Below are 26,514 nucleotides of genomic sequence, written 5' to 3' on the forward strand. Positions count from 1 at the left end.
GGGAAAGTCTTGTCATGGATCAGTAACTGCTTAAAACACAGGAAACAAAGGGTAGGAATGGTCTATTTTCAGAATAGAGAGAGGTAAATAGTGGTATCTCCCAGGGGCCTGTACTGGGACCAGTGCTGTTGAACATATTCATAAATGATGTGGAAAATGTGGTAAACAGTGAGATGGCAAAATCTGCAGACAATACAAAATTACTAAAGACAGTTAACACCCAGGCAGACTGCAAAGAGCTACAAAAGGATCTCTCAAAACTGGGTGACTAGGCAACAAAATGGCAGATGAAATTTAATGTCGATAAATGTGAAGTAATGCACATTGTAAAGCATAATCCCAACTATACATACAAATTGATGGGGTCTAAATTAGCTGTTACTGCTCAAGAAAAATCTTGGAATCATGGTGGATAGTTCTCTGAAAACATCCCCTCAATATACAGCACCAGTCCAAAAAACTAACAATGTTAGGAACCCTTAGGAAAGGGATAGTTAGTAAGACAGAGTATCACAATGCCACTATATAAATCTGGTATGCCCACACCTTGAATACTGTGTGCTTTTCTGGTTGCCATATCTCAAAAAAATATATATTAGAATTAGAAAAGGTACAGAGAAGAGCAACAAAGATTACTAAGGGTATGGACTAGCTTCCATAGCATAGAATCATAGGACTGGAAGGGACCTCAAGAGGTTATCTAGTCCCGTCCCTTGCTGTCAGGGAAAGACTAAGTATTATGACAGATTTCAGAGTAGCAGCCATGTTAGTCTGTATCCGCAAAAAGAAAAGGAGTACTTGTGGCACCTTAGAAACTAACATTTATTTGAGCATAAGCTTTTGTGAGCTACAGCTCACTTCATCGGATGCAACTGATGGGGATGTACAGGTAAGCTTCTTCCTAACTGATATCAGAAAGATTCCTAGGGACAGCGTAGCTAAGATTTGATAGTCTTCAGCCTACGTTTGGATGTCTTGATGGAGTTACTGGTCTTCAGAAGGGCAACTTGCTTTTACTACCACCCACCTGCTGCATAGATCAGCTGACTTTTGTTAAATTTGGCTTCCAAGGGAGGGGAGAAAACTTCACACAGTGGTAACAGTTATGGTAAAGTCACCAATACAACCTATATAAGTTGAGGAAAATGGTTGGTGCTAAAATGAAGATTGGAGGCTCAGCAGAATCTACTGTAGGTTAGCACTGTGGTTCTCAAACTTTTGTACTAGTGACCCCCTTTCACACAGCAAGCCTCTGAGTGCAATCCCCCCCATATAAATTAAAAATAAACACTATTATAAATGCTGGAGGTGAAGTGGCGTTTGGGATAGAGGCTGACAGCTCGCAATTCCCCATGTAATAACCTCATGACTCCCTTAGGGGTCATAAACCCCACTTTGAGAACCCCTGAATTAGCAGATGGTCATGGTTAGCTAAACACAGCAAGGGAAGGAATTGTAATTATTATTTATGTACAAATGATGTCCTTGCTGCTGGACAACTTGCTAGTATAACTCTCCACAACTTTGTTAGAAGAATCCATACATTTATTCTTTATAATAATATACAGAATAGAGGTACGCTCCTTAAACATTATTGGTCTTCTGTAAAAAAAAATCTGATTTTCACTTTTCATTCATAAGAATTGCAAGGTGTAAGCACCCCTCAAATGCAAACAATCCTAGTGCGGGACAACTACAATTGCAAATAATACACACCACAGAGGGAAGGAACATTTTTTCTAAGCCAAAAGAAAAAAGGCTTACTCTTTAAACTGGCAAGGAGATTTTAATGTTCATGTAGTGCAGACTCTACCTCAGTTTGCAAGATCTTGTCTGAAAAGTAGTGTAATTATTTTGCATTCACATCTGACATCATTATGCACAGCGTATGCTGAATGGATAATTAAGATTTCCTTGATTTGAAATCTATTACAATGTAAGTTTGGAGTAGTAAATGCAAAATGCACAAAAAAATGATAGTGTTTGTGACAGTACCCCAATACGTGACTAGAAGGATCAGGAACAAGCTGTGGATGGCTGGAGAGAAAAGTCAGGGGAAGGGGGGCGGCACTCAGGGCCAAAGAAGTCCTGAGTCTGGGCCAAAGAACTTGCGAGAGAACACCATGGCCACCTGAGGCAAACCAGAAGGTTAGGAGGAGAGTATCCTACTTACACATGGTCGTTCTGTTAGTCTCAACTTTTAGTGAACAGTGTGATAGTTGTCTTAGTCAAGAATTTGTTATTGTTAGCAGAGATGCGTAAGAGGTGAATATTAGCTGCTAGTGTGGAAATAGGTGTTAAAGGAATAACTATTTACACCTTACAGCTTTAAAGTGGAGTAATTTCTCTAGTCTTTATGCAGTCATTTCCTTCTATCTTTTTCAATACAGTGTACTTCCAACTATCTGAATAGCATGAGGGACACAGATTTGGTTCAGATAATCAAGAGGCCATTCAGCAGCAGGGTGGCCTCCTCCACAGCCAGGGGCTTGTCATCCTCTTCACAGTCCTAGCCAGGGGTCTCTGCTCTGCCCCACTCGCTCCTGTGACAGCAAGGTTGCAGAGGGCTCCCTGTGCAGCCACAGGACAAGTGACACCAAATTTTCTGCAGGCACAAGGAAGGCTGAAGTTCTGGCAGGGCAGAGCGGAGTCCTTGCTGAGGTCTCTGCTCTGCCCTACCAGGACCACAGCCTTCCCACTGCACCTTGTGCCTGAAGGGATTGGGTGTCACCAGCGCTGCGGCAGCACAGGGAGCCCTCTGCAGCTCTGCTGTCTCAGCCCCATTCACTCCCATGACAGCAGTGCTGCAGAGGAGCCCCATTCACTCCCATTCAACAGCAGGATGGTAGCAGGGGATCATACTCCTGGCTAGGAGTATCTGCTCTATTACCAAACCTCCACATTATCTGAATCCCTTCCTCATCCTCCAGCATAAGATACCTGCTGCAGAGGGCATATATCTCATGCTGGGGGACAAGGAAGGGATTTGGATAATGCAGAGGTTTGGATAATCGGGTTTTGGATAAATAGGAGTATACTGTATATAATCTACCTGAAAGGCTAGAAGGTAGATTTTGCTTTTTGCTCACATGTTCATCTCTGGCTAAAGATTCCACATCACTCCATCCTTCCAGCCTCATCAGTGCTGCTACAGGATTAGGAAGTACAGTGTGAACTACTTCCCACAAAGGCAAATAAACTGCCCCTGCTATCAGCGGTTAAGAAGTTTACTAATCCATCCAAACTTAAGGACAAAACTATTCCACTCATGTCAGGCAGAAATACAGTTGCTGGGTATACAACCAATCACCTTTCACTCTCATTAGTGCAATAGTTGATCAAAGCAAACCTCACAGAACTGAGATTGGAGAAGTAGAGTCTGCAGACCAATCGTTGGTAACAGTTTCAGCAAAGAGAATTTTTACAACTTAAACAACCTTGTAAACTGAACTACAACAGCTGTCTGCAATGGCAGCACCAGACTTTAACTCAAACATTCCCTTCCCATTGCCTTAGGGCAAGAATACAGAGCATTAGAAATATTCACAAAGCGTTTTTAAATTATCTTAGTACTGTGATATGCATCCAATTTGCTCAATATTTTAGTCTATATGAACTTGATATTTATCATCCAGACAAATTTATTTAAAAGGTGTCATTCCAAATGCCTGTGTCTCCCCGTAGGTGTTCATTAGCCTTTGAGCCATTCAGAACACTTGGCTTTGTAGTCACCACTTTATGAATGACGTGTTCAGCACTTGTATTTTCAGCTGAAATATTTAATTGTAAAATGTCAGTTATTTCTTCACTTTTCAGAATAAAAGCTGCAAGTTACATGATTTTACATAGTCACAATAAATCATAGAATACTGTTGAGTAACAAAAACAACGAGGAGTCCGGTGGCACCTTAAAGACTAACAGATTTATTTGGGCATAAGCTTTTGTGGGTAAAAAACCCACTTCTTCAGATGCATGGAGTGAAAATTACAGATACAGACAAATGTATATTGGCACATGAAGAGAAGGAAGTTACCTTACAAGTGGAGAACCAATGTTGAAGGCCAGTTCAGTCAGAGTGGATGTGGTCCACTCCCAATAATCAATACTAAGAGAGGGAAAATTGCTTTTGTAGTGAGCCAGCCACTTCCTTAACACCATCGACTGGGGCTTGAACAGGGACTGGGAGTGGCTGGCTCACTACAAAAGCAATTTTCCCTCTCTTGGTATTCACACCTCCTCCTCAATTATTGGGAGCAGACCACTTCCACCCTGACTGAATTGGCCTTCAACGTAGGTTCTCCACTTGTAAGGTAACTCCCTTCTCCTCATGTGCCAATATATATGTATGCCTGTATCTGTAATTTTCACTCCATGCATCTGAAGAAGTGAGTTTTTTACCCATGAAAGCTTAAGCCCAAATAAACCTGTTAGTCTTTAAGGTGCCACTGGACTTCTCGTTTTTTTTGTGGATACAGACTAACACAGCTCCCCCTCTGATGTTGAGTTACAATAAGTCATCCAATGCAAACTGTGATTTTTGCTCTTGAATATACAATTCAAATTCTGCTCTATATGGTTACACAAGTTACCCAGTCAGTGAACAGAAATCCTGCGTAATTTATGTAACTAAATCAAATCTATAATCTGCATACGTTCCAACACGAGATTTTTTTCCCTGAAAAAAGTCACTCATTTCACATAATGAAAATGAAAGCTTCTCATACAGAAAAGAACTACAAAATGAAAATTTATCGCTTGCTCAGTTCTAGTTATTAGGTTACCGCCTAATATTTCACTGAGATGCCAATCTCTGAACACACAAGCTACAAAGAGGTGCACCTTAGAAAGCTAAATGTCCAAGGGGTATCATGTGTGACTTTGGGAATTAACTAAGGAACTGGAATTTGACAGGATAAGAGAGGAATAGGCACTGAGAAGAATGAGGTAACTTGGTTGCTGGGAGGCAGGGTGAGACTGGAACTTGCCTGGAGTAAATCCAGACTGCTTTGTCACAGCCAGGACCCACCCTCCTGCTGTTGCTCTCCTTCACACCAGGTAGTAGCATGGGACAGGTGGTGCATATCTGCAGCGGAGGCCAGTGAAGGGGAGAAACTGACCAGCAGAGAGTGGAATGAGGTATGAAGGAGGAGACTTTACACACACCAAAGGAGAACATTTCACATACTTATGGGAGCAGATTTTATTGGTGGTGTGTGTTGGGAGAAATGAGATGAAAATATTAGTCTCAAATGCTGTGGACATTAACACTTTGCATGGAGGGGAAAAATCCGAGACTGAAGCTCAAAGTATACCAAAATAGAAGTGGTAGCAGCTACATCCCATTGTAAACGCTGACACTAATAAAAACCTACATATATTTTTAAACAAGTTCTCACAGTCAAGGGTCTGTTCAGTCAAAATCACATGCAGTATGCTTTACGGTGGGGCTTGACCCCCTCCGATTGAAGATTATTTGTTTATCCTGATCTTTAAAAAGAGAAAGCTGAGCATTCACATTCTAAATAGATAGGAATGAGAAAGTAGAACTACACAAAGAACTTACCTGAGTTTCTTTCATACACAATACCATGTTGAGTTAATAAATCTTTAAGCTTTTTTATTTCTTTAGAAAGTTTCTTGTACTCCTAGAATAAAAAATATTTTTAAAATGGACAATATGTTTTGCCCAAATACATATGTCTACTTAAAAATTCAGTTTGCATCAAGTATAAAATGTCCAAGCATAGTTGGGAAAGCCACTGGGAAAAATAAAACATGTCTGGAATCTTGGTTTACCAGATGACTGGAGGATACCTAATATGACACCAATTTTTAAAAAAGTTTCCAGAAGCAATCCTGGCAATTACACGGCAGTAAGCCTAATTTCAGTACCATGCAAACTGGTTGAAACTATAGTATAGAACAGAATTATCACACACAGAGATGAACGCGATTTGTTGGGGAAGAATCAGCATGGCTTTTATAAAGGGAAATCATGCCTCACCAATCTATGAGAATTTTTTGAGGGGGTCAACAAACATGTGGACAAAGGTGATTCAGTCAATATAGTGTACTTGCACTTTCAGAAAGACTTGACAAGGTCCCTCACCAAAGGCTCTTAAGTAAAATAAGCAGTCACAGGATAAGAAGAAAGGTCCTCTTATCAATCAGTAACTGTTTAAAAGACAGGAAACAAACGGTAGAAATAAATGCAGTTTTCAGAAAAGAGAGGGGTAAATAGTGGAGTCCCCCAGGGATCTGTATCGGGACCAGTGCTGTTCAACATATTCATAAATGATTTGGACAAGGTAGACAGTGAGGTGGCAAAATTAAGTCAGGTGGCAAAATTACATGACTTATGAGGAGAGGCTGAGGGAGCTGGGATTGTTTAGCCTGCAGAAGAGAAGAATGAGGGGGGATTTGATAGCTGCTTTCAACTACCTGAAAGGGGGTTCCAAGGAGGATGGCTCTAGACTGTTCTCAATGATAGCAGATGACAGAACGAGGAGTAATGGTCTCAAGTTGCAGTGGGGGAGGTTTAGATTGGATATTAGGAAAAACTTTTTCACTAAGAGGGTGGTGAAACACTGGAATGCGTTACCTAGGGAGGTGGTAGAATCTCCTTCCTTAGAGGTTTTTAAGGTCAGGCTTGACAAAGCCCTGGCTGGGATGATTTAACTGGGAATTGGTCCTGCTTCGAGCAGGGGGTTGGACTAGATGACCTTCAGGGGTCCCTTCCAACCCTGATATTCTATGATTCTATGAAAATTTTTAGACAATACAAAATTACTCAAGATAGTTAAGTCCAAAGCAGACAGAAAGAGTTACAAAGGGATAACACAAAACTGGGTGACTGAGCAACAAAATGGCAAATGAAATTCCATGTTGATACATGCAAAGTAATGCACATTGTAAAACATAGTATCAACTATACAAATAAATTAGCTGTTACCAGTCAAGAAAGAGATCTTGGAATCATTGTGGACAGTTCTCTGAAAATATCTGCTCAATGTGCAGAGTCATTCAAAAAAGCTAATGTTAGGAACCATTGGGAAAAGGATGGGTAATACAACAGAAAATATCACAGTGCTACTATATAAATCCATAGTCTGCCTACACCCTGAACACTGCGTGCAGTTTTGGTTTCCCCAGCTCAAAAAAGAGATATTAAAATTGGAAAAGGTACAAAGATGGGCAACAAAAATATCAGGGGTATGGAACAGCTTCCATATGGGGAGAGATCAAAAAGACTGGGACTACGCAGTTTAGAAAAGAGATGATGAAGGGGAGATATGATAAGAGGTCTATAAAACTATGAATGGTGTGAAGAAAGTGAATACATATTGTGTTATTTACCCTTTCACAGAACACAAGAATCAGGGATCATCCAATGAAATTAATAGGCATCGGGTTTAAAACAAACAAAAGGAAGTACTACTACACACAACGCAGTCACCCTGTAGAACTTGTTCCCATGGGACGTTGTGAAGACCAAAAGTATAAGTGGGTTCAAAAAAGAATTAGACAAGTTCCTGAAGGATAGGTCAATCAACAGCTATTAGCCACGATGGTCAGGAATGCAACCTCATGCTCTGGGTTGTCCCTAAGCCTTGGACTGCTGGATGTTGGGACTGGACGGCAGGGTATAAATCACTTGATAATTGCCCCACTCTGTTCATTCTCTCTGAAGCATCTGGCATTAGACATTGATTGAAGACAGGATACTAGGCTAGATGGACCACTGGCCACACTGAGTCAGACCATTCTTATGGTGTAAGAGTTCCAAAAACAGGCTGTTTAACTTGTGCATGAGGTTCATCAAAGTGATGGACAAACAAAAGGAAGTATTTCTTCAAACAATGCACAGTCAGTCTGTGAAACTCTTTGCCAGAGGATGTTGTGAAGGGCAAGACTATAATGGTTCAAAAAAGAACTAGATAAATTCATTGAGGGTAGGTCCATCAATGGCTATTAGCCAGGATGTGCACAGATGGTGTTCCTAGACTATTTGCCAGAAGCTGGGAATGGGCAACAGGGGATGGATCGCTTGGTGATTCCTTGTTCTGTTCATTCCCTCTGGGGCACCTGACATTGGCCACTGTCATAAGACAGGATACTGGGCTAGATGGACCTTTAGTCTAACCCAGTATGGTAGGTCTTATGGACAAAGGACAATTATTGTCAGCTATAAAAAAAGACAGCCTGTGTTTCTGAAAGGTATTACCCAATAGCATCTGGTTCCAACTGCTCCTCTACAGAAATCTGGGACGATGAATCAGGCACTCAGACCAGGAAGTCCTTCCCAACAAACACCTCAGGTCTGCCCTTTGACTAGATTTTTATAGCACTACAGCTGTTAACTCCCTCCCAAAGGCTGCTCCAGGGTCAGTCTCTGTCTCAAAGATGCTGCCTGACAATCCAGCCGCAAATGTTTTACTTCTGAAGATCTGTGGCTACTCCATAACTACAGAAGCTTTAATGAACAGCTATGTTTATACCCATTAAACTATAAGGCAGTGGTCACCAACCGATCGATCCTAGAGGATCTCCCTGTCAATCACGATCTCTGGCGGAGGCACAGTGTGGCTGCCTAATGCTACCCTGCCCCCACACCGCTCCCAGAAGTGGCCACTGCAGCCCCGCGACCACGTGCACACTGCTCCTGCCTGCAAGCACTGCCCCTGCAGCTCCTATTGGCCGGGAGATCTGCAGGGGCGGTGCTTGCAGAGAGAGGCAGCACGTGGAGCCACATGCTGTCTGCTCTCCCCACCCTAAGGGCTGCAGGGGTGTGTTGGCCCCTTCCAGGAGCAGTGTGGGGGCAGGGTAGGCAGGGAGTCTGCCTTAGCCTCGCTGCACCCACCGCCGACCGGGAGCCACCAGAGGTAAGTGCTGCCCAGCAAGAGGTCGCACCCAAACCCCCATCCCTGAGCCCGCTCCTGGAGCCAGCACCCCAAACTCCTCCTGCCCCCCAACCTCCTGCCCCAGGCTCATCCCAGAGCCCCCTCTCAAACTGTGAACCCCTCGACTCCAGCCCAGAGCCTGCACCCCCTCCCAAACTCCAACCCCTGCCCCAACCTGGTGAAAGTGAGGTTGGGGGAGAGTGAGCGACGGGGTGGAGGGAATGGAGTGAGCGGGGCAGGGCTCTGAGGAAGAGGCGAGGCCTCAGGGAAGGGACGGGTAGATCCTGAGTTGCCCTTAGATTCAAAAAGTGATCTTGGGCATAAAAAGATTGGAGACCACTGCTATAAGGAAAGGCTGGAATCCCATAATATTCATAGCTAGATAAATTAAAATTGAAAATAAGGTTCACATTTTCAATAGAATTGGATATGAGCAGCGGGTTGAGCCCCACTTTGGGGAAGCTAGCCCCTGGCTCTGCACCTTCCACCCACGCCCTCCCCATGGCCAGAGCCCCAAGACCCCCTGCTCCCCCCGCGGCCAGAGCTACAAGCCCCACCCCCCCACCCAGAGTGCCCCCACCTCCCCAGCCATGGGAAGCCCTGAGTGCTCCCCGCCTTGGCTAGAGAAGCCTCGAGCTGGCGAAAGCCACGCCATGCCTCCCCTCCCCAGACCCAACCCACGCAGAGGAAAAGCGTCCGTTAAGACACTTCTGATATGCCCAATGCAACTTCCAGGATGGCTGAGGAGGCAGTATGTGCCTCCTCATTCGTTCTGGAACCTGCATGGGGCATAATAAAACAAAAACTTCACCGCCAAACCCCGCAACGGGAGGTGGGGGGGGTGTCTGGCCGCTACGGCACCACAGGGGAAGGCAGAGCCTCCCCTGGCCTATTATACCCATTGTCCATGGAACTGGACCAACCCAAGAAGATATGTGGTGGATTCTCCTTTGCTTTAAATCACCACGTATATCTTTCTAAGAGAGATTATTTAATTCAATCACAAGTTATTAGGCCTGATGCAGGAATGAATGGGTGAAATTCTATAGCCTTTGCTAAGCATAAGGTCAGACTAGATCAGTGGTCTCCAAACTGGGGTGCGCACAGATCCCAGGGGGTGCGCGGCAGCAGGAGTGCCGCCGGATGGCACTCCGCCATTGTTTTTCTTCGGCAACAGCTCTGCACGTCCACAGCTGGTGTTCCCCTCTGGCGGTCCGCCTGCAGTAAGTCTTCCATTCTTCTTTCGGCGGCGGCGCACCTGTGGCTGGTCTTCCGCTCTTCACCTTGGGGGTGCGCGAGCCAAAAAGTTTGGAGGCCACTGGACTAGATGACCACAATGGTCTCCTTCTTGCTTTGTAATCTAGGACACCCTTCCATACCCTGTCAGTGAATCTCAGTACATCAATGAGAAGGTATAACCATAGCACATGAACTTTTAGGATGAATGTATTCTCTCCATACATATTATGCACTTCAGTTTTAGTGCTTAGCGCTTGCCTTTAATTCATACTAACAAGCCTTGTAAATTCTGCTGCAGAATATATGTAAAAAGAAAAGGAGTACTTGTGACACCTTAGAGACTAACCAATTTATTTGAGCATAAGCTTTCGTGAGCTACAGCTCAAAGCTTATGCTCAAATAAATTGGTTAGTCTCTAAGGTGCCACAAGTACTCCTTTTCTTTTTGCGAATACAAACTAACACGGCTGTTACTCTGAAACCTGCAGAATATATGTGTATAGACATATATAGTTGTAGATACAGGCGCACACAGACAGAATTTAAAGGATACATGATATAAACCACTGGGCCTTTAGTTTGTAAAATGGCCTGAATGTTTCAGCATAGTGTGTATATTATATGATTACCAAATACCCATCTGTCACAAGGCTCTGGTCCACCTTCCACTTTCACTAACTCCCTTCTGTTTCTTAATCCCGTGCGGACCCCACTTTATGAGAGTATGTCTAAAATGCACGTCACCTAGGTATATAACTACTTCCTATATACCACCCCCTAATATCTCCTGGAAAGGCATTCAGTAATGCAGTTTGTTTCCAATTTTCAGCATTAAAATAAGTTCTGCCATTTCTATTTATTTTTAAATATACTGTTATTTAGGCAACAGAAGATAACTAAGGGAGCAGACTATCTGAATCCTAACAACAGACAGGCAGCTTGGCTGAGAGCCCAGTGGCTCAGTCACACAGCAGAAGGATAGTGATTCTCCATGTTGATAAAATGTATCAGACAAGCATTAAGAATTACTTTCTATACCTTATTGCATTTCTCCACGGTTTCAAATTCCAGACTTTTTAACTTTTTATTTTTTTTCTCAATCTCCTTTTCTTCTGTTGCACTTAAAAGTCCTGCTTCCTCAAAAATCTCCTTCAACAATTTTTTGTACCCCTGGAAAAACAAAGACATTACATAAAGCCATTCTATTTCTGTTTGTAATTTGCATTGGCTATTTATTTTACAAGGTTTTGTGATTACCAATAAACTGTATCTAGATGCATAGCTCTAAGAGTTTTTGCCAATAGTAGGATAAAAACATCTATCCCAAAAAGAGCTGGAACTGTAGAAAACAGGTCAGTACTATAGTAATTTGAAAGTGACAGTCCTTTAACAAGAAATCAGAATGGATCAGCAAACCTGTTCAGTTATCAGCTCATCGTAAAGAGACTGCTCTGCTTCATCCCACTTCCTTCGTAGGACTTCAGTCAGTGTTGGATAAACTGAAAAATGGAAAGTAAAGCTGTCATAAATACTAACAGCTACATTTTCCTTAATTATTTGAATGTAACCCTAGTGCTGCTATGTGTGTGTTTTAACAGCTTAATGCTTCACTTCAACATGCACCATTGAGACAACAAACTGCTACATTCACTTGCCTGGACCTGCTCCTCAATCCTATTTAAATCAATAGGAATTTTCTCAATCACTTCAAATGGGAACAGGAGCAGGCCCTAGAGGTCTAATGCTCCCAGACAGCAGCAGTGACCAAAGGTTTCTTCTTTCAGCTCCAGCTGTCCAAAAGCCTGCACCCTTCTCTGCTGGATGACATCCTGATTGCACCCTCCTCACTTATAAATTACTGAAACACATCCCATCTAAGAATGACCATTTACAAAACCCCAAAAGGGCTGGGGCCCAATTATCTCTGTAACACCCTCTTAGAGCTGAGCCTCACTCTTACTACCTTCAGGGAATATTTCTTCATGCAGACATTTTTCCAAACTGATGAATGTATCCACTGACTTGTCTAATTGGAGACTGGGATGGAAGTGGTGAGAACGAGAGAACTACGCTCTTGTACACAAATAAATTTACCAAGGTGTTGTTTGTAGATTATGTAGGCTGAATTTATTACAATGCTCTTTCTATTCCTCCATTCCCTCCCCCACAAGCTCTCTGTATGCCCACCATCCCATCCCCTTCTTTTTCCAGGGACTCCCTGCAATTCACCCAAATCTCTTCCGTACAAGGGTCTGTGTGCCCCCCACTCCCCTCCCCTCCCATACCAGGTCCCTCATTCTCTCCCTATACCAGCAGCTCAGCATGCATCCTATTATCCTCTTTCCCCCATACTCCATTCCTCATACCAGGGTCCTCCAATCAACCCCCGCAAAAGAGTTCTGTGTGCCCCCCATTCCAAATCCCCCATGCTAGGGCATGTGTCTGCTCCAATTGTCTGGGGGGGTCTTTCATTCTGGCCCCCAAGCCAGGGGCTGTGTGCATGCTTATTCCCCATTTTCCCTGAGTCCCTCAATCTTCCCCCAGCATGGGCTCTGTGCCCCACAATCCTCTCTCCCCCATATCAGATCCCCCAATCTCCATCCCCCCCACCACAGGTTCTATGTGCTCCTTTCTTCCCTCCCTCCATATGAGGGCCCCCCATTCTCTCCTAACATTCAAGCAGCTGTGTGAACTTCTCTCTGCTCCCTCCAGGCCGCTCCATTTCCCTTTCCCCCTACCACCATTATTTTCTGTCCAGAAGAGAAGTCATTCAGCATGTCAACATGTTACATTATTGGGAGGATAAGCTGACATGAGCATGGGTATTGTTGTGCTGGAAAATGTTCATGGAAACCATGAACTAGCTCTGTGATCTACAGATAATTGTAAAGATGCTAGAGGCTGTGGCTAAAGGCTGTGGTCAGGGTCTCTTTTGTTCCCCAATCTCCCCCCTTTTGGTTTTCTGCTCTTCCCCAAGATCAAATAGTGTTCTGACAATTAATGCCAAGAACATTCCCTGAAATTTTGGAATTAACTGGATGGAGTTTTCAAAAGTTATCCCATTACATACAGAGAAATGCCACTGAACTGATCGTAGGGACTTTGCAAGCTCAGATAAGAGTGCCCAATTATTATAGTGATAGGTACTTTAGAAATGCTTGTAATAAACAATGTTACATTTACTTAATGATACAAACTAATAAACCAGAAATCTAAACTTAAAGGCTTGGGTAAAATGCCACCTGCCTCTCACACATGCACAGACCTTTTTATCCAACCTACCTAAAAGAGAATGAGGATGGCAAGCAAGAGGAGTCTCAAATGTCAGAGAGTAAACACAAGTACTTGGCTCAGACACATGAGCCAACTTATTGTTTTTTCCACAAATAAGAAGAACCTGAAGAGCAGAAAAAGAAGGATGAGAGGAAATAGGTTAAACACACAATATAGTCACTAGTTTCATGTTGAACAGAACCAACACACATCACTAACTTCCCATTTTACCATGAGTATAGATGCATTCCAGCAAGTACTGAAGTCAGCTCTCAGTGCTGCCATCATTTTACCCAGTGCAGAAGAAAGAGGTCACAATCACTAGTTAAGTCTTTTTCAGATGAAGTTATTTTAAAGAATGGAACAAGCTTGTTTCTTTCCCAATGGGAAGTGGTTCCTCCACCTTCACCCCACCTAAGTCACCACAACTTCCAACAGAGACACACTAAATCAGATGCCCTTCAGAGCCTGTCAGTATCACTCAGCAGGTGCATTTGCTACTGAGTGATGCACGCTCCCACCTCTGAAGGACTACCAGCCTATGAACAGTGAAAAATTGCATCCAGGTCTCCTAAATAGCAGTACAAAGTAAAAAGCACTAAACACCAGGCTCTTATGTCCTTTAATTTTTCCAGAGAATATTGATCTACCCTACATTGTAGATGCTCATTATGATCTTTACATTTTCAGCTTTAATGTTTCATGACCTTTTACAAGCAAAAGCCCAAGGAGGATTCAAATTCTTAATATTAGAAATCATGCAACACTAGAAGACCAAATATATCTTCAGTGTGGCTACAGGAAGAAAGGATGCTCTTATGGCATGCGTAATAGGCTCCCTTCTCCACCCCTTGGATCAACACAAACAGGCTGGATGCTTCCCAGTTTATAAGCACCATTTTTTTATTTTTAACACCAGTACAGCCTTGTGAAGAAATATATAGCTGAAACTTTCCCCTTAGCCCACTATCCAGGGAAGGAGAGGGACAGATCTCCTCATCCTGACATCCTGCCTCCCCAAGTCCCTACCAGCCACTCCCCTTGCACTTTCTTCTTGTCCTCTAACCTCCCAGATGACAGGTTGGTTGCTCTCACTAGCTTGTCAGCTTCCTGCCTAATTAAACAATTGTGCACCCTCCCTCCAATTAAATCCACTCCAGGGGGGAATAGGTAGTACCTTAGTGACAGAGTACTGGGTCTGTTCTAGGCTCCCAGCACTCTGTTATAGTAAGACAGTGCACTGGAAATCAGAAACCTTGGTTCTATTGCTGGCTCTCCAACAGGATTCTTCTGTCATCTTGGCCAAGTCACTACATTACCCACCTCTCCCATTGATCAACCTATCTATCTTAGGGTTTTACACAGCCGCCCATCACTGTAATATCTAAGTGCTTCCACATAAAATCAATAGCAATAGCAACAGAGAAATCTGAGATTTAATTTTGTAAAGCTCCTTCATCTCTAGGAAGGACCTAGAGAAGTGCAAACATTATTTTAACAAGGGGAGGAGAGAGGTCTAAGGCAGGAGTTCTCAGATTTTTTACATAGTATGGACCACATCTTTTCAGAGTCTTTTGGACATCTCCTTCCCATTCACAATCATGTAACATCCCTTTTCAGCAACAGCAACTGCTCACACGTAAGAGTCATGTATTGTAACTGTTTTTAATAGTTTTGTCTTTTTGACAAAAGCTAATTATACTGTCTCTTTTTGCTGTTCATTTCACCTCCCACCCCTTCTGCCAACATCGGTTCTGCTCCTCTCTCACCTGCACATGCTTTTGTGACCTGGCCCTCTACTTTTCCCATACAAGTTTCGTGGCCACTTGGTTTCCTTTCAACTAACTAACTAAACCACCTAGTTCTCTCTCCCGTGACCCCCTAGACATGTGTCATCCAGTAGTGGCTGGCAACTCTAGTACCACAAGTAACTCCTATTTCTCTTCCTCTTATGTAGCAGTGGCCCATAGCAGAAGTTACACAGCATTTGTCCCTAGTGGTAATGGTAATAACAGAACATCCTATTTTGCATGAATAAAAAGAAAGAGTTAAAGCCTCCAGACTGGTGTGAGTGAAAACATCATCAGCCTTTTATCCTGGTTTTACCCTCTATTCCTAACTGTTGTCCCACATCTCATCTTGCATTTTTCTACTTCATATCCTAAGCTATGAACTCTTTGGGCAGGAAGAGATCTCAATTTGTAAAGCCCCAACTAAGTTTTCAAGTCCTATGGTATATTAATGGCTTTAATAGTTTAAACTGGTACAAACATGCCAGCTGCATTAACTTCATCAGCATGATTAATTACTGTACCTTTGTCTCTCTGTTTTTGGTTTCACATGAATCCCCTTCTCTCATCCACATGCCAACAAATGTGTTGTTGTAAATTTCCCATTCATGCCAAATGCTGGAAAAAGAGAACAGCTCGAAAGACTTGTTTTATAATTTTGGGGAGAAAAGTTAAAAACCTGGTAAGAAAAACAGAAATACTCTAACACTGTATTAAAATTCACTTTATCAATTTCAATTTTTTGGAGGTCCTTTAATATCTCCTTTTCTTACTGCCCAGATCTGCCCCATCACAGATCAATTACCTCATAACCACAGTGGAGTTCTTTAATTACTTATAGAGTCCATCACAGCAGTTTCTGAGCACTATGGTTATTCTGACATGTCTCAAAACCATTTCCACACTTTCTTAACCAAATAAAACTGAAAAAGGGTTTGATTTTGTCATCAATAATTTGTTTGAAAGAGGCATTACCAAACTCCAATCTTCTCAATTACTCAGAATATAGAGTAAGCCCAATCAACGTATGTTAGCAGATGGGTGAAACAAGAATACAAACTCAAAAACATGCTCACTCTTCACAACTTGTCAGTGAAGAGAACAATATATTTCTGGAAAGTGACCTATTCCAATTTAAAATGAAATATTCTCCGTTAGACCATAAAACTCATGACAGTCACAAGAGTGGCACTGTGGTCTCACCATCAACCCAGGTTGGGGGCCAGGATAGAATCCTGACTCAGAGGTTAGCCTTAGGGATTGTCTACCCAAGGTTTTTTCACACTAACTTTTTTTTTTTTTTAATTAAAATGCCCTTGGTTCATAGACCACAATTCTTCTTTCAAATGAAGTGCCAATTATTGCAAATTAGATAATCCACTTTGAAAGTTTATTTCAGAATTAATTAGTGCAGAAAAGGGTTTTTGTGGATACTTCTGTATTTTGCACTGACTTGGCAGTCCTCCAGTTGCTCTCTCACACTGCATTGCATCACACCACATCAGGACCAAGCTGTCTGTTTACCTATGTTCACTCTACCGCTCTGGGAGGTCATTTAAGCTGGATGTGACCTCCCCATTTAAATGCTGCTGCATAGCCAAGATCACCCCCTTTGCGATTGCAAACTCCTGGAGCCCCATACATCAGTATTATAACACTGTTAATATTGCAACCAGGCCTTGTGCATCCACATGAAACCATGCAGAGATCATGGACTTCTTTGTCATCTAGGGAGAGAAGACGAGCAAGCCTGCCTTTACAACAGCCACCGTAAGGTCATTAGAAAAGTCATTTCACCTCTGTTGTTCTGTTTCCCACTTGTAAAAATGGGAATAATACTTACTGCTTCACAGAGGTGCCCTGACAAATAACATTTGTACAGCTCTTTGAAAATGTTAAAACACAGTAGAAGGCAGGCAACCCATAAACCTCAGCCTGCCCCATTCACACCCTTCCCTTAGTTTACTGAAAAAGACATGGAAATCGAACCATACAAAAATTGTGGGGCTAACAAACCAACACTTCAATTTTTAATCACTTTGCTTTTCATATCTTTCCTTTTGTGTGTATGTGTATGGTGTCTATTTAGACTAAGCTCTCTGAGGCAGGAACTTTATCATAGAATCATAGAAGATTAGGCTTGGAAGAGATGTCAGGAGTTCACCTAGTCCAACCCCCTACTCAAAGCAGGACCAAAAATATATGATCTGTAAGGTGCCTATCAAACTACTGGAGGAAACAAATGCAGAAAAGTAAAATATTATTGTTACATAATAATGCAAGGTCTTGCCTTTTAGGATTTGGCACCCAATTCAGAATGCACTGCGATCTCCAAGACACAGATTCTCTGTACCTGGAGTTTGAAGGCATTTAGCAGAACAACTGGAGGGACTTAGATACTAAACTTTTGGAATTATCTAATTTGAGTAGAAAGAATAATCACACGCTTTAAAAATACTCAGTAGCTTTCATTGTCAAATATGTAAAATCCTCATTTTTGTTTCTCAGTCCAAGAAATCCTTTAAAACATCAAGTTAGTCCATCCACTATCTTTCATGATGTATAAACATTTTAAAGTGAAACTGAAACAAGCACACATCTGTCCTCTTGGAACATCAGTTTTCGTTTTTGCTTAACTGAAACAAAAGTCCTTGATTGTGGAAAGAACCAGGTTTTGCTAACCCCTTGAAAAAATATCTTAAACATTTCCAAAGCACCTATCCCCAAAGTATCTAAGCAATAAACAACAAATAAAGATAGCACTGACTACAGCATATGTAAAAAGAGGCTCCTTTCTGATGTGTGGGAAACAGGCCTTTTTGAAAACACAGGACTTGAACTTAGACCTGAATCATAAATTAGGGTGGGAAGAGCCCTCAGGAGGTCATTTAGTCCAACCCCCCCTGTAGTCAAGCTCAGGCTCATTTTGATGATTTCTGGCCAAGAGTCCCATAGCTAGGGCTCTGCAACATAGGATATTTTGCCCCTTGCACCCAAGAATCTGATCCTGGACTAAAGTGGTCCTTTAAAAATATTTCTGAAATGGATAAATACCCTTGTTCAGTAGCTCAGTGCAGTGTCTCTGCATCCCGAACACTTTCTCAGGTCAGGAACTTTCTCCAACAATTCTGTTACTCTCCCACTTTCCAGACAAATCTAACCATTCAGTGGTTCTGGGTCTTCACAGCTTAAAGACCTATCTCCGGCATGGGCTCCCTACTGCTGTCTAGGAATCCACTGCAGCTCAGCTAGCTTGTAGGATTCTCTCTGATGCTGACAAGAGTGACTACAAACTAGTCTCTGCCACTGTCTGGTCCTAAGGCCCACTATATTTCTGGGTGTAACCTCCTCCTTTCAGACTTTCTGACTATCCTATTTGCAGGGAAGACCAGCTCTTCACTCACATTCTACCCACCTGCACATAGGAAATATTTACAGAGGAAGGCACCTTTAAATCAGTCTTTGTTTTTAAATTAAATGTATGCTAGCTCCTCTACCTGGATCTAGGCACTGACTCTACAGGCTGAATGGGCTTTTATTAAATATATTTAAAATTACTTCTAGGCCCAGACCAAGTAGGAGTTTCATTTCAAGATATCACACTTGAGAGCTATATGCAACTCAAAACTGAGATTTAAGGAGAAAGTGCTTATGGAAACTTTAGCTAATGTAAATTGTGGTTGTATACTTATTTTGTCTTTCTTGCAGGAAATGCATGTCATGTGCAGTTGACAATGGCTTCCAGTCTGTTTTTGGGTTAAGTGTAAGATGTTAATTTTGAACTATAAAGCCCTTAATGGTTTGGTACCTGGCTACCTCAAACTGCATGTCTTTTTGTGTTATGCCACTGGAACTACAATTAGCTAAGCCATTCAACATCAGAACAGATGGTTTAAATGGAAGAAGGCTGGAGGTATGGTATCTTCAGAGAATGGAATTTATTGCCCTGTTGGTCCAACTTAGCCCAAATTTGTTGACCTTTAGGACACATTAAAAGTACTATCAGCTTTCCCAGGCTTTCCAGGGGTTGTGAGATGGGGAAAATTTTATTTTAGTGGAAAGGGAAATCTTTATAAAGACATAGAATACACTTAATTTTTGAGCTCTTAGAGCGTCCAATAATAAAACTCATACTCAACAATAATGCCTCCATTTTGTAGTTATGTCAGTTCTGCCTTAAGACTTTTTATTTTGTGTTTTAAGAGACATGATCCCATATATGGGATAATTCCCATTCCTGGCAATCTCAAGCAGTTGATGTAATGCTACACGTGATCCAGAAATGGGAAAAGGATTGTTAGAAAGAATACTTACCTTTAGAGACCTCTTTCATATTTTACTCTTGGCATATGTTAAGACCAAGTAGGATTTCCAAATTCTGGATTCTCATGGCTTAGCTAACATGCAGTTTTTAAGTTTAAAGCAATAGCCACCAAAACTCTATTTTCATCATTAGCTACAAAGTAATGAGAACAGCAGCAACTAGATGATGCCTACAGTTGAAAGATGTCAGATTGATTTATTTTACATATTCTTAAATTAAGTCTCAAGAATAAAATGTTATAGTCAAATAAGAACTTATTAATTATTAAAATAAATGGCCGAGGAGCCTAATTTACTAAAAGTCCATGATTTGGCTATTAGAAGAGGTTTAACAAGATACATTTTGCAGTACTTTCACACAAATTGTGCTCTCAGTTACACCCTTACAACCTCATCAGCTTCTACAGGATAGTGGCATTGGTGTAACTGAAAACTGTTTAGGGAACAGTGTTTGGACTGAATGCCAAGATTAGTTTATTTTCAAGGTAACGTAACTATAGCTAATTTAAAAAGTGCTGATTTCAGGAGTTCTACAAAGAGTGTAACTCACAAACTAAAGTAAAAAGAAATGTCTGGATTGTCTCACCCTAAAATTCCACTGTAGGCATTCCACCGAAAGGTCTGCTCGTGCTGAGTGACATTATGGAAAGGACAGAACTCATATTTATACCTAAAGAAACAAAATATGTCAGATTTTAAAAAATAAAATGAAGGCCTATATCACTGCCAATCCTAAAAATACAGTCAGGCACCTAAACCAGTTACTCACGTAGATTCCACAAAACTGAAACACTTGCCAGCAAGCCTAAAGAGATGTGCAGGACCTGAAAATAAAATGAAATGGCTTGCAAAAGGGACAATGGGTTGGTTAAATTTAAACAGAGTTATCATGATCAGAGAATTGTATGTATACAGGTTGCAGATTTAACATTCTACAGAGCATAAGGCAATCAGCATCCAAGAAACCTAAACTAAGGTACTTATTTTGCCCTAGTTACTATAGTATCTTCGTGCCTCAGTCTTTAATGTATTTATCCTTCAAACACCCTGTGAGGTAGGGAAGCACTGTTATTCCCATTTTAGAGACTTGGAATTGAGGCACAGAGAGATTCACACAGGAAAATTATTTTAACTAGGTTAGGTGCTATATAAGTGATAAGTACTAACTGGTAGCATCTGGGATGCCAATAATTATCTGTGAAATTTAGAGAAGAAATTATTCATCCATAAGGCTAAGAAGCATTTTCATGATTGGATTAAAGAACATGGACTAATCATGTAGATATTATACTGTGGTAAGTGCTTCTGCCAAAGTCTATCTTACTATTAGACAACTGCAATCAAAAATTACACACACAGATTCTTTTAGAGATTATATTCACAAAAGTGGTATTAACTACACATATAATAACTGACATTTGCACACACCTGAGGTTGGGGAAGGTGCCATCTTTGGAAGGAGCCTGTTTGTCTGAGGTAGGAATGGGTTGTTCAATCTTTTAAAAAAGAAAAAAAGACTAATTTAAAATGATTTAGACTAATTTAAATTTTTTTTTCCGTTTGCAATGAGATTAAATTAGAATATTTTTATCTAGGTATTTAATATGTCCCCCAGCATCCTAGTATCTGAGCATCTAAAGGACTGTCATATTGAAAACAATAGCCAAAACCATCAAACCTGGATTCTAAATCCATATTTACATACCTGAATAATAATAGTCTGATTTTCAAAGGTCCTGAGGACCTATAGTTTTCATTGTCTTCAATGAGAACGACATGTATGATCACATGAACCACTCGTAGGGTCATGGTTACTTACTGTAACTGTAGTTCTTCTTTGAGTAGATGCAGCCATCTTAGGTGACTCACAAACAGTATGCACCCCAGGAGGCGAGGCTGAGTCTACCTAAACAAGGACTGCAGGACCGCCCTACCAAAACTTGCATCTACTCTGATGATAGGTAATGGCATAATGGTTCATAACTGTATGGATTGATGACCACACAGCAGCCCTGCAAATGTCCAATATTGAGATGTCACCGAGGAATGCTACTGACATTGCTCTATCTCTCGTAAAATGAACTCGCACCCACTGAGGTATAGCCGAAGCTATTTCATATGCAGCCTTGATACAGCATGTTATCCATTTAGAGACCATCTGTGAAGAGACCAGTTGCCCCTTCATGCGATCTACATATGACACAAGCATGACACAGTTTAATCCTGTCCATATAAAAGGCTAGACATCATCTGACATCTAACCTATGGAGATGCTACTTCTCCAGAGGTCAATGTGTCTTATGAAATAACACCACCTGGTTCAAATTAAACTGAGCAACTTTAGACAAAAATTTTGGGTCTGGTCATAAAGTCACTTTTTTCTTGAAGAATTGTGTATAAAGGAAAAGGAGTACTTGTGGCACCTTAGAGACTAACCAATTTATTTGAGCATAAGCTTTCGTGAGCTACAGCTGTAATAAATATGCTCAAATAAATTGGTTAATCTCTAAGGTGCCACAAGTACTCCTTTTCTTTTTGCGAATACAGACTAACACGGCTGTTACTCTGAAACCTGTGTATAAAGGGGCTCTGACATCAGAGCCTGGAACTCACAGACTCTCCTTATAGATTATCACGACCAGGAATGCAGTCTTATGACACAAAAGTTGAAATGAACAAGATGCCAGGGGCTCAAATGGAGGTCCTATCAAAGTCACTAAGACCATGTTAAGGTCCCACAGAGAAACCGGCTCTCAGACAAGATGATGGAGATGAAGAAGCCCTTTTAAGAATCTTGCTACCATGGCATTGGAGAAGACTGATCTTCCCTGAATGGGGGAATGAAATGCTGACATCACTGCCAGATGCACTCTCAATGAGCTACGCACAAGGTCTGACAACTGAAGGTGAAGCAAGTACTCCAAGTTCTTCAGAATGCCCCAAGCTGCAAAGATGACCCAGAGGCCTTTGTCTTCATGGACCACTCGCGACTATGGGAAAAATTCCTGCTGAGATGGTTTGCGAGATGATTCTGGACCCCGGGCAAGTGATCAGCTATGGGAGGAATATGCTCCTCAACACGGAATGCTCTCCCTTGCCTGTTCACATAATACAATATGGTGGTATTGTTGGTAAGTATGTGAACCACTGAACCCAGTATGGTCCAGAAAAGCATGACACGCATTATAAATGGCCCGAAGTTCCAACACGTTGATATGAAGTGGGGCCCCTGCTCCAGCCACAGACCCTGAACTTTCACGGACCCCAGATGTGCTCCCCAGACCATCGGGGAGGCACTGGTTGGTTATGGCCAGACAAAGGGAACACCCTGACAAACATTCTCCAGAAGTGTCCACCACTGCAAGGAGTCTAGGAGCAATGGAGGGAGATGGACCTATTTGTCCAAGAGGTGAAGAGTCAGACAGTAAACTGTCCAGAGCCATATTTGAAGGGAGTGAAGCCACAGCCTTGCAAACTATACCACTTACATACAAGTGGACATATGGCCCAAGAGCCTCAGGCATATCCAAATTGTCATCGAAGGCTGCAACTGCAGACTGAGGCAAAGGTAGCAAATCGCCTGAAAATGGTCAGTCAGCAAAGATGCTCTTGAACTCAGATTCTGTTGGGGCTTCAATAAACTCAATTTTATGAGGGGGAACCAAAGTTGACTTTCCCGCTGTTTAGGATGAGATCCAAATGGTTGAGCAAGCATAGTGTAGTGTTGATGTGAGAAAGGACTGTCTCTCTGGAGCTGCCCCTCAGTAATCAGTCATCCAAATACAGGGAGATGTGACCAAGACCATCCAATTGGTAAAAACCTGAGAGGCAAAAGAGAGGCCAAAAGGAAGTGTACTGAAAATGGCACTCTGCCATGATGCATCGAAGGAATTTTCTGTGGCTCAGCAAAATTCCCAACCAAAAGTACGTGTCCTAAAGATCCAGAGCAGCAAACCACTTGTTCTGAGACCATGTGGGGAGAATAGTCAATAGATTTGAATATTCAGAATATTGTGTATCTGATACATTTGGTGAGGCTGTGAAAGTCAAGACTGGATCTTACCCCTACCTTGGATTTGGGCACCAAAAAGTACCTGGGCCCGGTGTTCCAATGGAACCTCCTCCACTGCTCCCAAAGCCAGTAGAGAGTGAACCTGCTTGAGGAGCAGTATCTTGTGAAAGGGGTTCCTGAAGAGGGACAGGGAAGCAGGGTGGGAGGAAGGGATGGAAAGGAATGAATGGCATAGCCTGATCTGACGCTGCTTAGGATCCAGCTGTCAGTGGTGATCGAGCCCCAAGCCTTGTGAAAGCAACCCAACCTGTCCCCAGCAGGTGCTGGTTTAGATGAAGATCCCTTGCCATCTAAGCGGCATTTTGTGCACTATTTGGAAATTGAATACCACTCCTTGAAGTGGACTTTGCCCAAACATAGCAAGCATGCATGTGGGGACTGTTGTTGGGATTGCTCCCCCACAAAACAGATAATGCTTAATCCCTGGTGAGGGCATCACCACAGAAATACTTAAATAAAAGCTAACTAACACTAAATCTAACTAGCACGATACTAAGAGTACTAATTAATTACACTGGACCCTCGCTAGAACGCGGAATTTGGGATCCATGCACTGTATCGCATTATAACGGGGACCGCATTAAAATGAATTGCAATTAATTAAATTTGGGATCCATGGCTGCAACCGCATTATATGCGAATTCACACTATATAGGCACGTGTTCTAGCGAGGGTCCACTGTATATACAATTTTAAAAGTCACTAAGAAATAGAGATTGTGAGGTTAGGAACCACAGAGAGCTCTGACTCCAGCCCTAGGCAGTAAGAAGAAACTGAAGGGGGTTGAAAGAAAAGGAGTACTTGTGGCACCTCAGAGACTAACCAATTTATTTGAGCATGAGCTTTCGTGAGCTACAGCTCACTTCATCAGATGCAAGGGGGTTGAGGCAGTACTGCCTCAGATAGCCAGGGGAGGAGCTATGAGCACAAGACACTCTCACACCTAAGTAGAATACATGGTAGCACCTAAAATCATCAACCTGGACACCCAATCACACTGGGACAAATCACCAAGCCAAAAGACCAGAGCCATTTCTGTGTCATCAGACCTGAAACCAGACTGAAAGATAAAAGAAATCTAGGGACTCCAGATGATGCCAGTTACCTCACCATGACCTTTTCACGTTTCCCCAAACACGGCAAGTTGAAGACATAGCAATACATTGGCAATGTCAGAACATGGTTTCTTACATAAAAGGGCCAAACAGCCACTTCTTAGAGAGAACCTGGTCTACTGCATCCTGCCCTCCTTTAGGAAAGCTTTAGACATCTCAAGGAATGGACTCAATTTGTCTCATTACCCATTGGCACAAGGTCCATCTCACAGGTAATAGCCCCATCCTCATTCCTAGAACGCTTTGCATTACTTTCCAATCTAACCGATGCTCAGCATTCTGGATTCAACTTTGGTTCTAATTAGATTTGGCTTTAATTCTTAAAACCAGCTGCCTGAGCAACAGCATCACCTACAGGTGCCATCTGAAATACCCCAGGTGACAGTCCCTAGATCTGAACTTGTGACTTGGAGGCGGGTAGTTCTCTGTGTGGCACTCACTTGATCACAGAGAGCAGGGCTGTGGTTAGATCCTCACAGCAAAAAAGAGTGTGATTTTACATCAAGATAATTACTTTAGTGTAAAATCCTTGTGGAGGCAAGGCACTGTAGTTTTAACCTTGATGCAGCTAGTCAAGATAAACCCCATATGAGGGAGCAGTTTTTTCAACTTGCCACATGAAAGTACAAACTACCTTTGCCTCATTTCCACTAGGATTTTACACTGAGAGAGCTCTCTTGGTGTAAAAACACATTTTTATTTTTATGTTTTTTGCTGTAAGACAAGTTTGCTCAGGGTGCAAACCACAGGCCAAGGAGGTTGACAGGAAGATGAGGATCATCACTGCCAAACTTCATGTCTGGGATAGAAGTAAACGTGCCCGGCGGACGCAGAGGGATAGCAAATTGCTGTCAGTAACAAGAAAAGTTCAGCACGGGGAAGTACCAGGGCCACGCACCCAAAGGTGTTCGGCTCCTCCACGATTTTCATTTTACCAGCTGACGTAGAGAGACCTATAAGAAAGAGCGGAGAGGGCACGGTCAGTGGGGGGAAGCTGGGGACCCGCCGCGGGCGTGTTGGGGGAGGGGGCCTCCCGGGCGGCGGCGCTGGAGGGAGGGGGGCGGCCGGGGGCCCGGTTCCGCCCCCACTCCGCACCACCCGCGTTCGTGGGCTCCCTCCCTTCCCCGTGGCGCTCACCGAACCCCGCGCTCAGCAGCGCGAGCAGCAGCGCCCAGGCCGCCATTGCTCCCGGAAGCGGAAACGCCTCCCGGGGAACCGCGCGGCGCGGCGCCTTCCGGTCTGGTCCGGTCCGGTCGGCCAGGCCCGGCGGCGGCCGAGGTGCGGGCGCCCCGCCAGCCATGGGCAGGAAAAAGCCGTTTCGCCGCCCGGAGGGACGCGCCCGGCGCGCGCCCAAGTCCCTGGAGACCTTCGCGGCGGACGCGCAGGCGGCGCTGGCAGGTGCCCGGACCCCGCGGCTTCCGCCCCCTTTGCCCCACGGACCTGCCCGCCCCGCTCGCTGGGGGCGGGGGAGACGCCGCAGGCCTCCGCCCACGCCCCGGTGATCGGGGAACAGGAGACGCCGAGCCCCAGCGGTACAGGCCGCCGCCTAGCTCCCCACCGCCTCATGGCACAGACCCAACGCCGCGCCCCGCGGCCCCCGCCGGCCGTTGCTGCCCCTGCCCGGCCCCTGCTCATGGGGCTGCAGCAGGCGGCTGGGCGCCGGCTCTGGGCTGGGGCCAAGGGGGTTGGCGTGTGGGAGGGGGCTCCAGGCTGAGCCTGGGGCAGGGGGCTGAGCCTGGGGCAGGGGGCTGAGGGGCAGGGGGCGCGCTCTGGGAGGGAGGCTGGGTGCTCTGCGGGCTGGG

General features: G+C 43.4%; 2 protein-coding genes across 8 annotated transcripts in view; one reads left to right on the forward strand and one right to left on the reverse strand.

Moving 5' to 3' along the window:
- Positions 1 to 804: 804 nt before the first annotated feature.
- On the reverse strand, positions 805 to 26,101 carry GNPTG (N-acetylglucosamine-1-phosphate transferase subunit gamma). Its single transcript, XM_073361552.1, has 11 exons — positions 25,850 to 26,101; positions 25,611 to 25,665; positions 20,954 to 21,021; positions 20,295 to 20,349; positions 20,112 to 20,195; positions 15,727 to 15,820; positions 13,422 to 13,536; positions 11,556 to 11,638; positions 11,178 to 11,309; positions 5,565 to 5,646; positions 805 to 3,770 (listed from the first exon to the last, which is right to left on the reverse strand). Exons 1-11 carry the CDS (start codon positions 26,010 to 26,012, stop codon positions 3,646 to 3,648), a joined length of 1,056 nt encoding a protein of 351 aa, XP_073217653.1. The 5' UTR covers positions 26,013 to 26,101; the 3' UTR covers positions 805 to 3,645.
- Positions 25,704 to 26,514, forward strand: part of TSR3 (TSR3 ribosome maturation factor) — a 31,372-nt gene continuing 30,561 nt past the window's right edge. For 6 of the 7 annotated variants that reach the window (XM_073361556.1, XM_073361559.1, XM_073361555.1 and 3 more), the window contains exon 1: positions 25,932 to 26,110. In XM_073361556.1, the coding sequence (XP_073217657.1) occupies positions 26,011 to 26,110 (100 nt within the window). In that variant the 5' untranslated portion in view covers positions 25,932 to 26,010. Of the gene's footprint in view, positions 26,111 to 26,514 lie in introns of all 7 variants that reach the window. The other variant, XM_073361560.1, reaches the window with a different exon arrangement.

The sequence above is a fragment of the Lepidochelys kempii genome, chromosome 10 (genome assembly GCF_965140265.1).
Source record: "Lepidochelys kempii isolate rLepKem1 chromosome 10, rLepKem1.hap2, whole genome shotgun sequence".
Classification (NCBI taxonomy): domain Eukaryota; kingdom Metazoa; phylum Chordata; order Testudines; family Cheloniidae; genus Lepidochelys; species Lepidochelys kempii.

Bases quoted from the DNA above. Each gene is read 5' to 3' on its own strand.
- GNPTG (XM_073361552.1), bottom strand. From the start codon at position 26,012: ATGGCTGGCGGGGCGCCCGCACCTCGGCCGCCGCCGGGCCTGGCCGAC. The intron at 11,639-13,421 runs GTAGGTTGGATA...TCCATTTTTCAG, and splicing joins CCATCCTCATTCTCTTTTAG to TTTATCCAACACTGACTGAA. The intron at 3,771-5,564 runs GTAAGTTCTTTG...TAAATATTTCAG, and splicing joins TGTGTATGAAAGAAACTCAG to CTGAAAATACAAGTGCTGAA.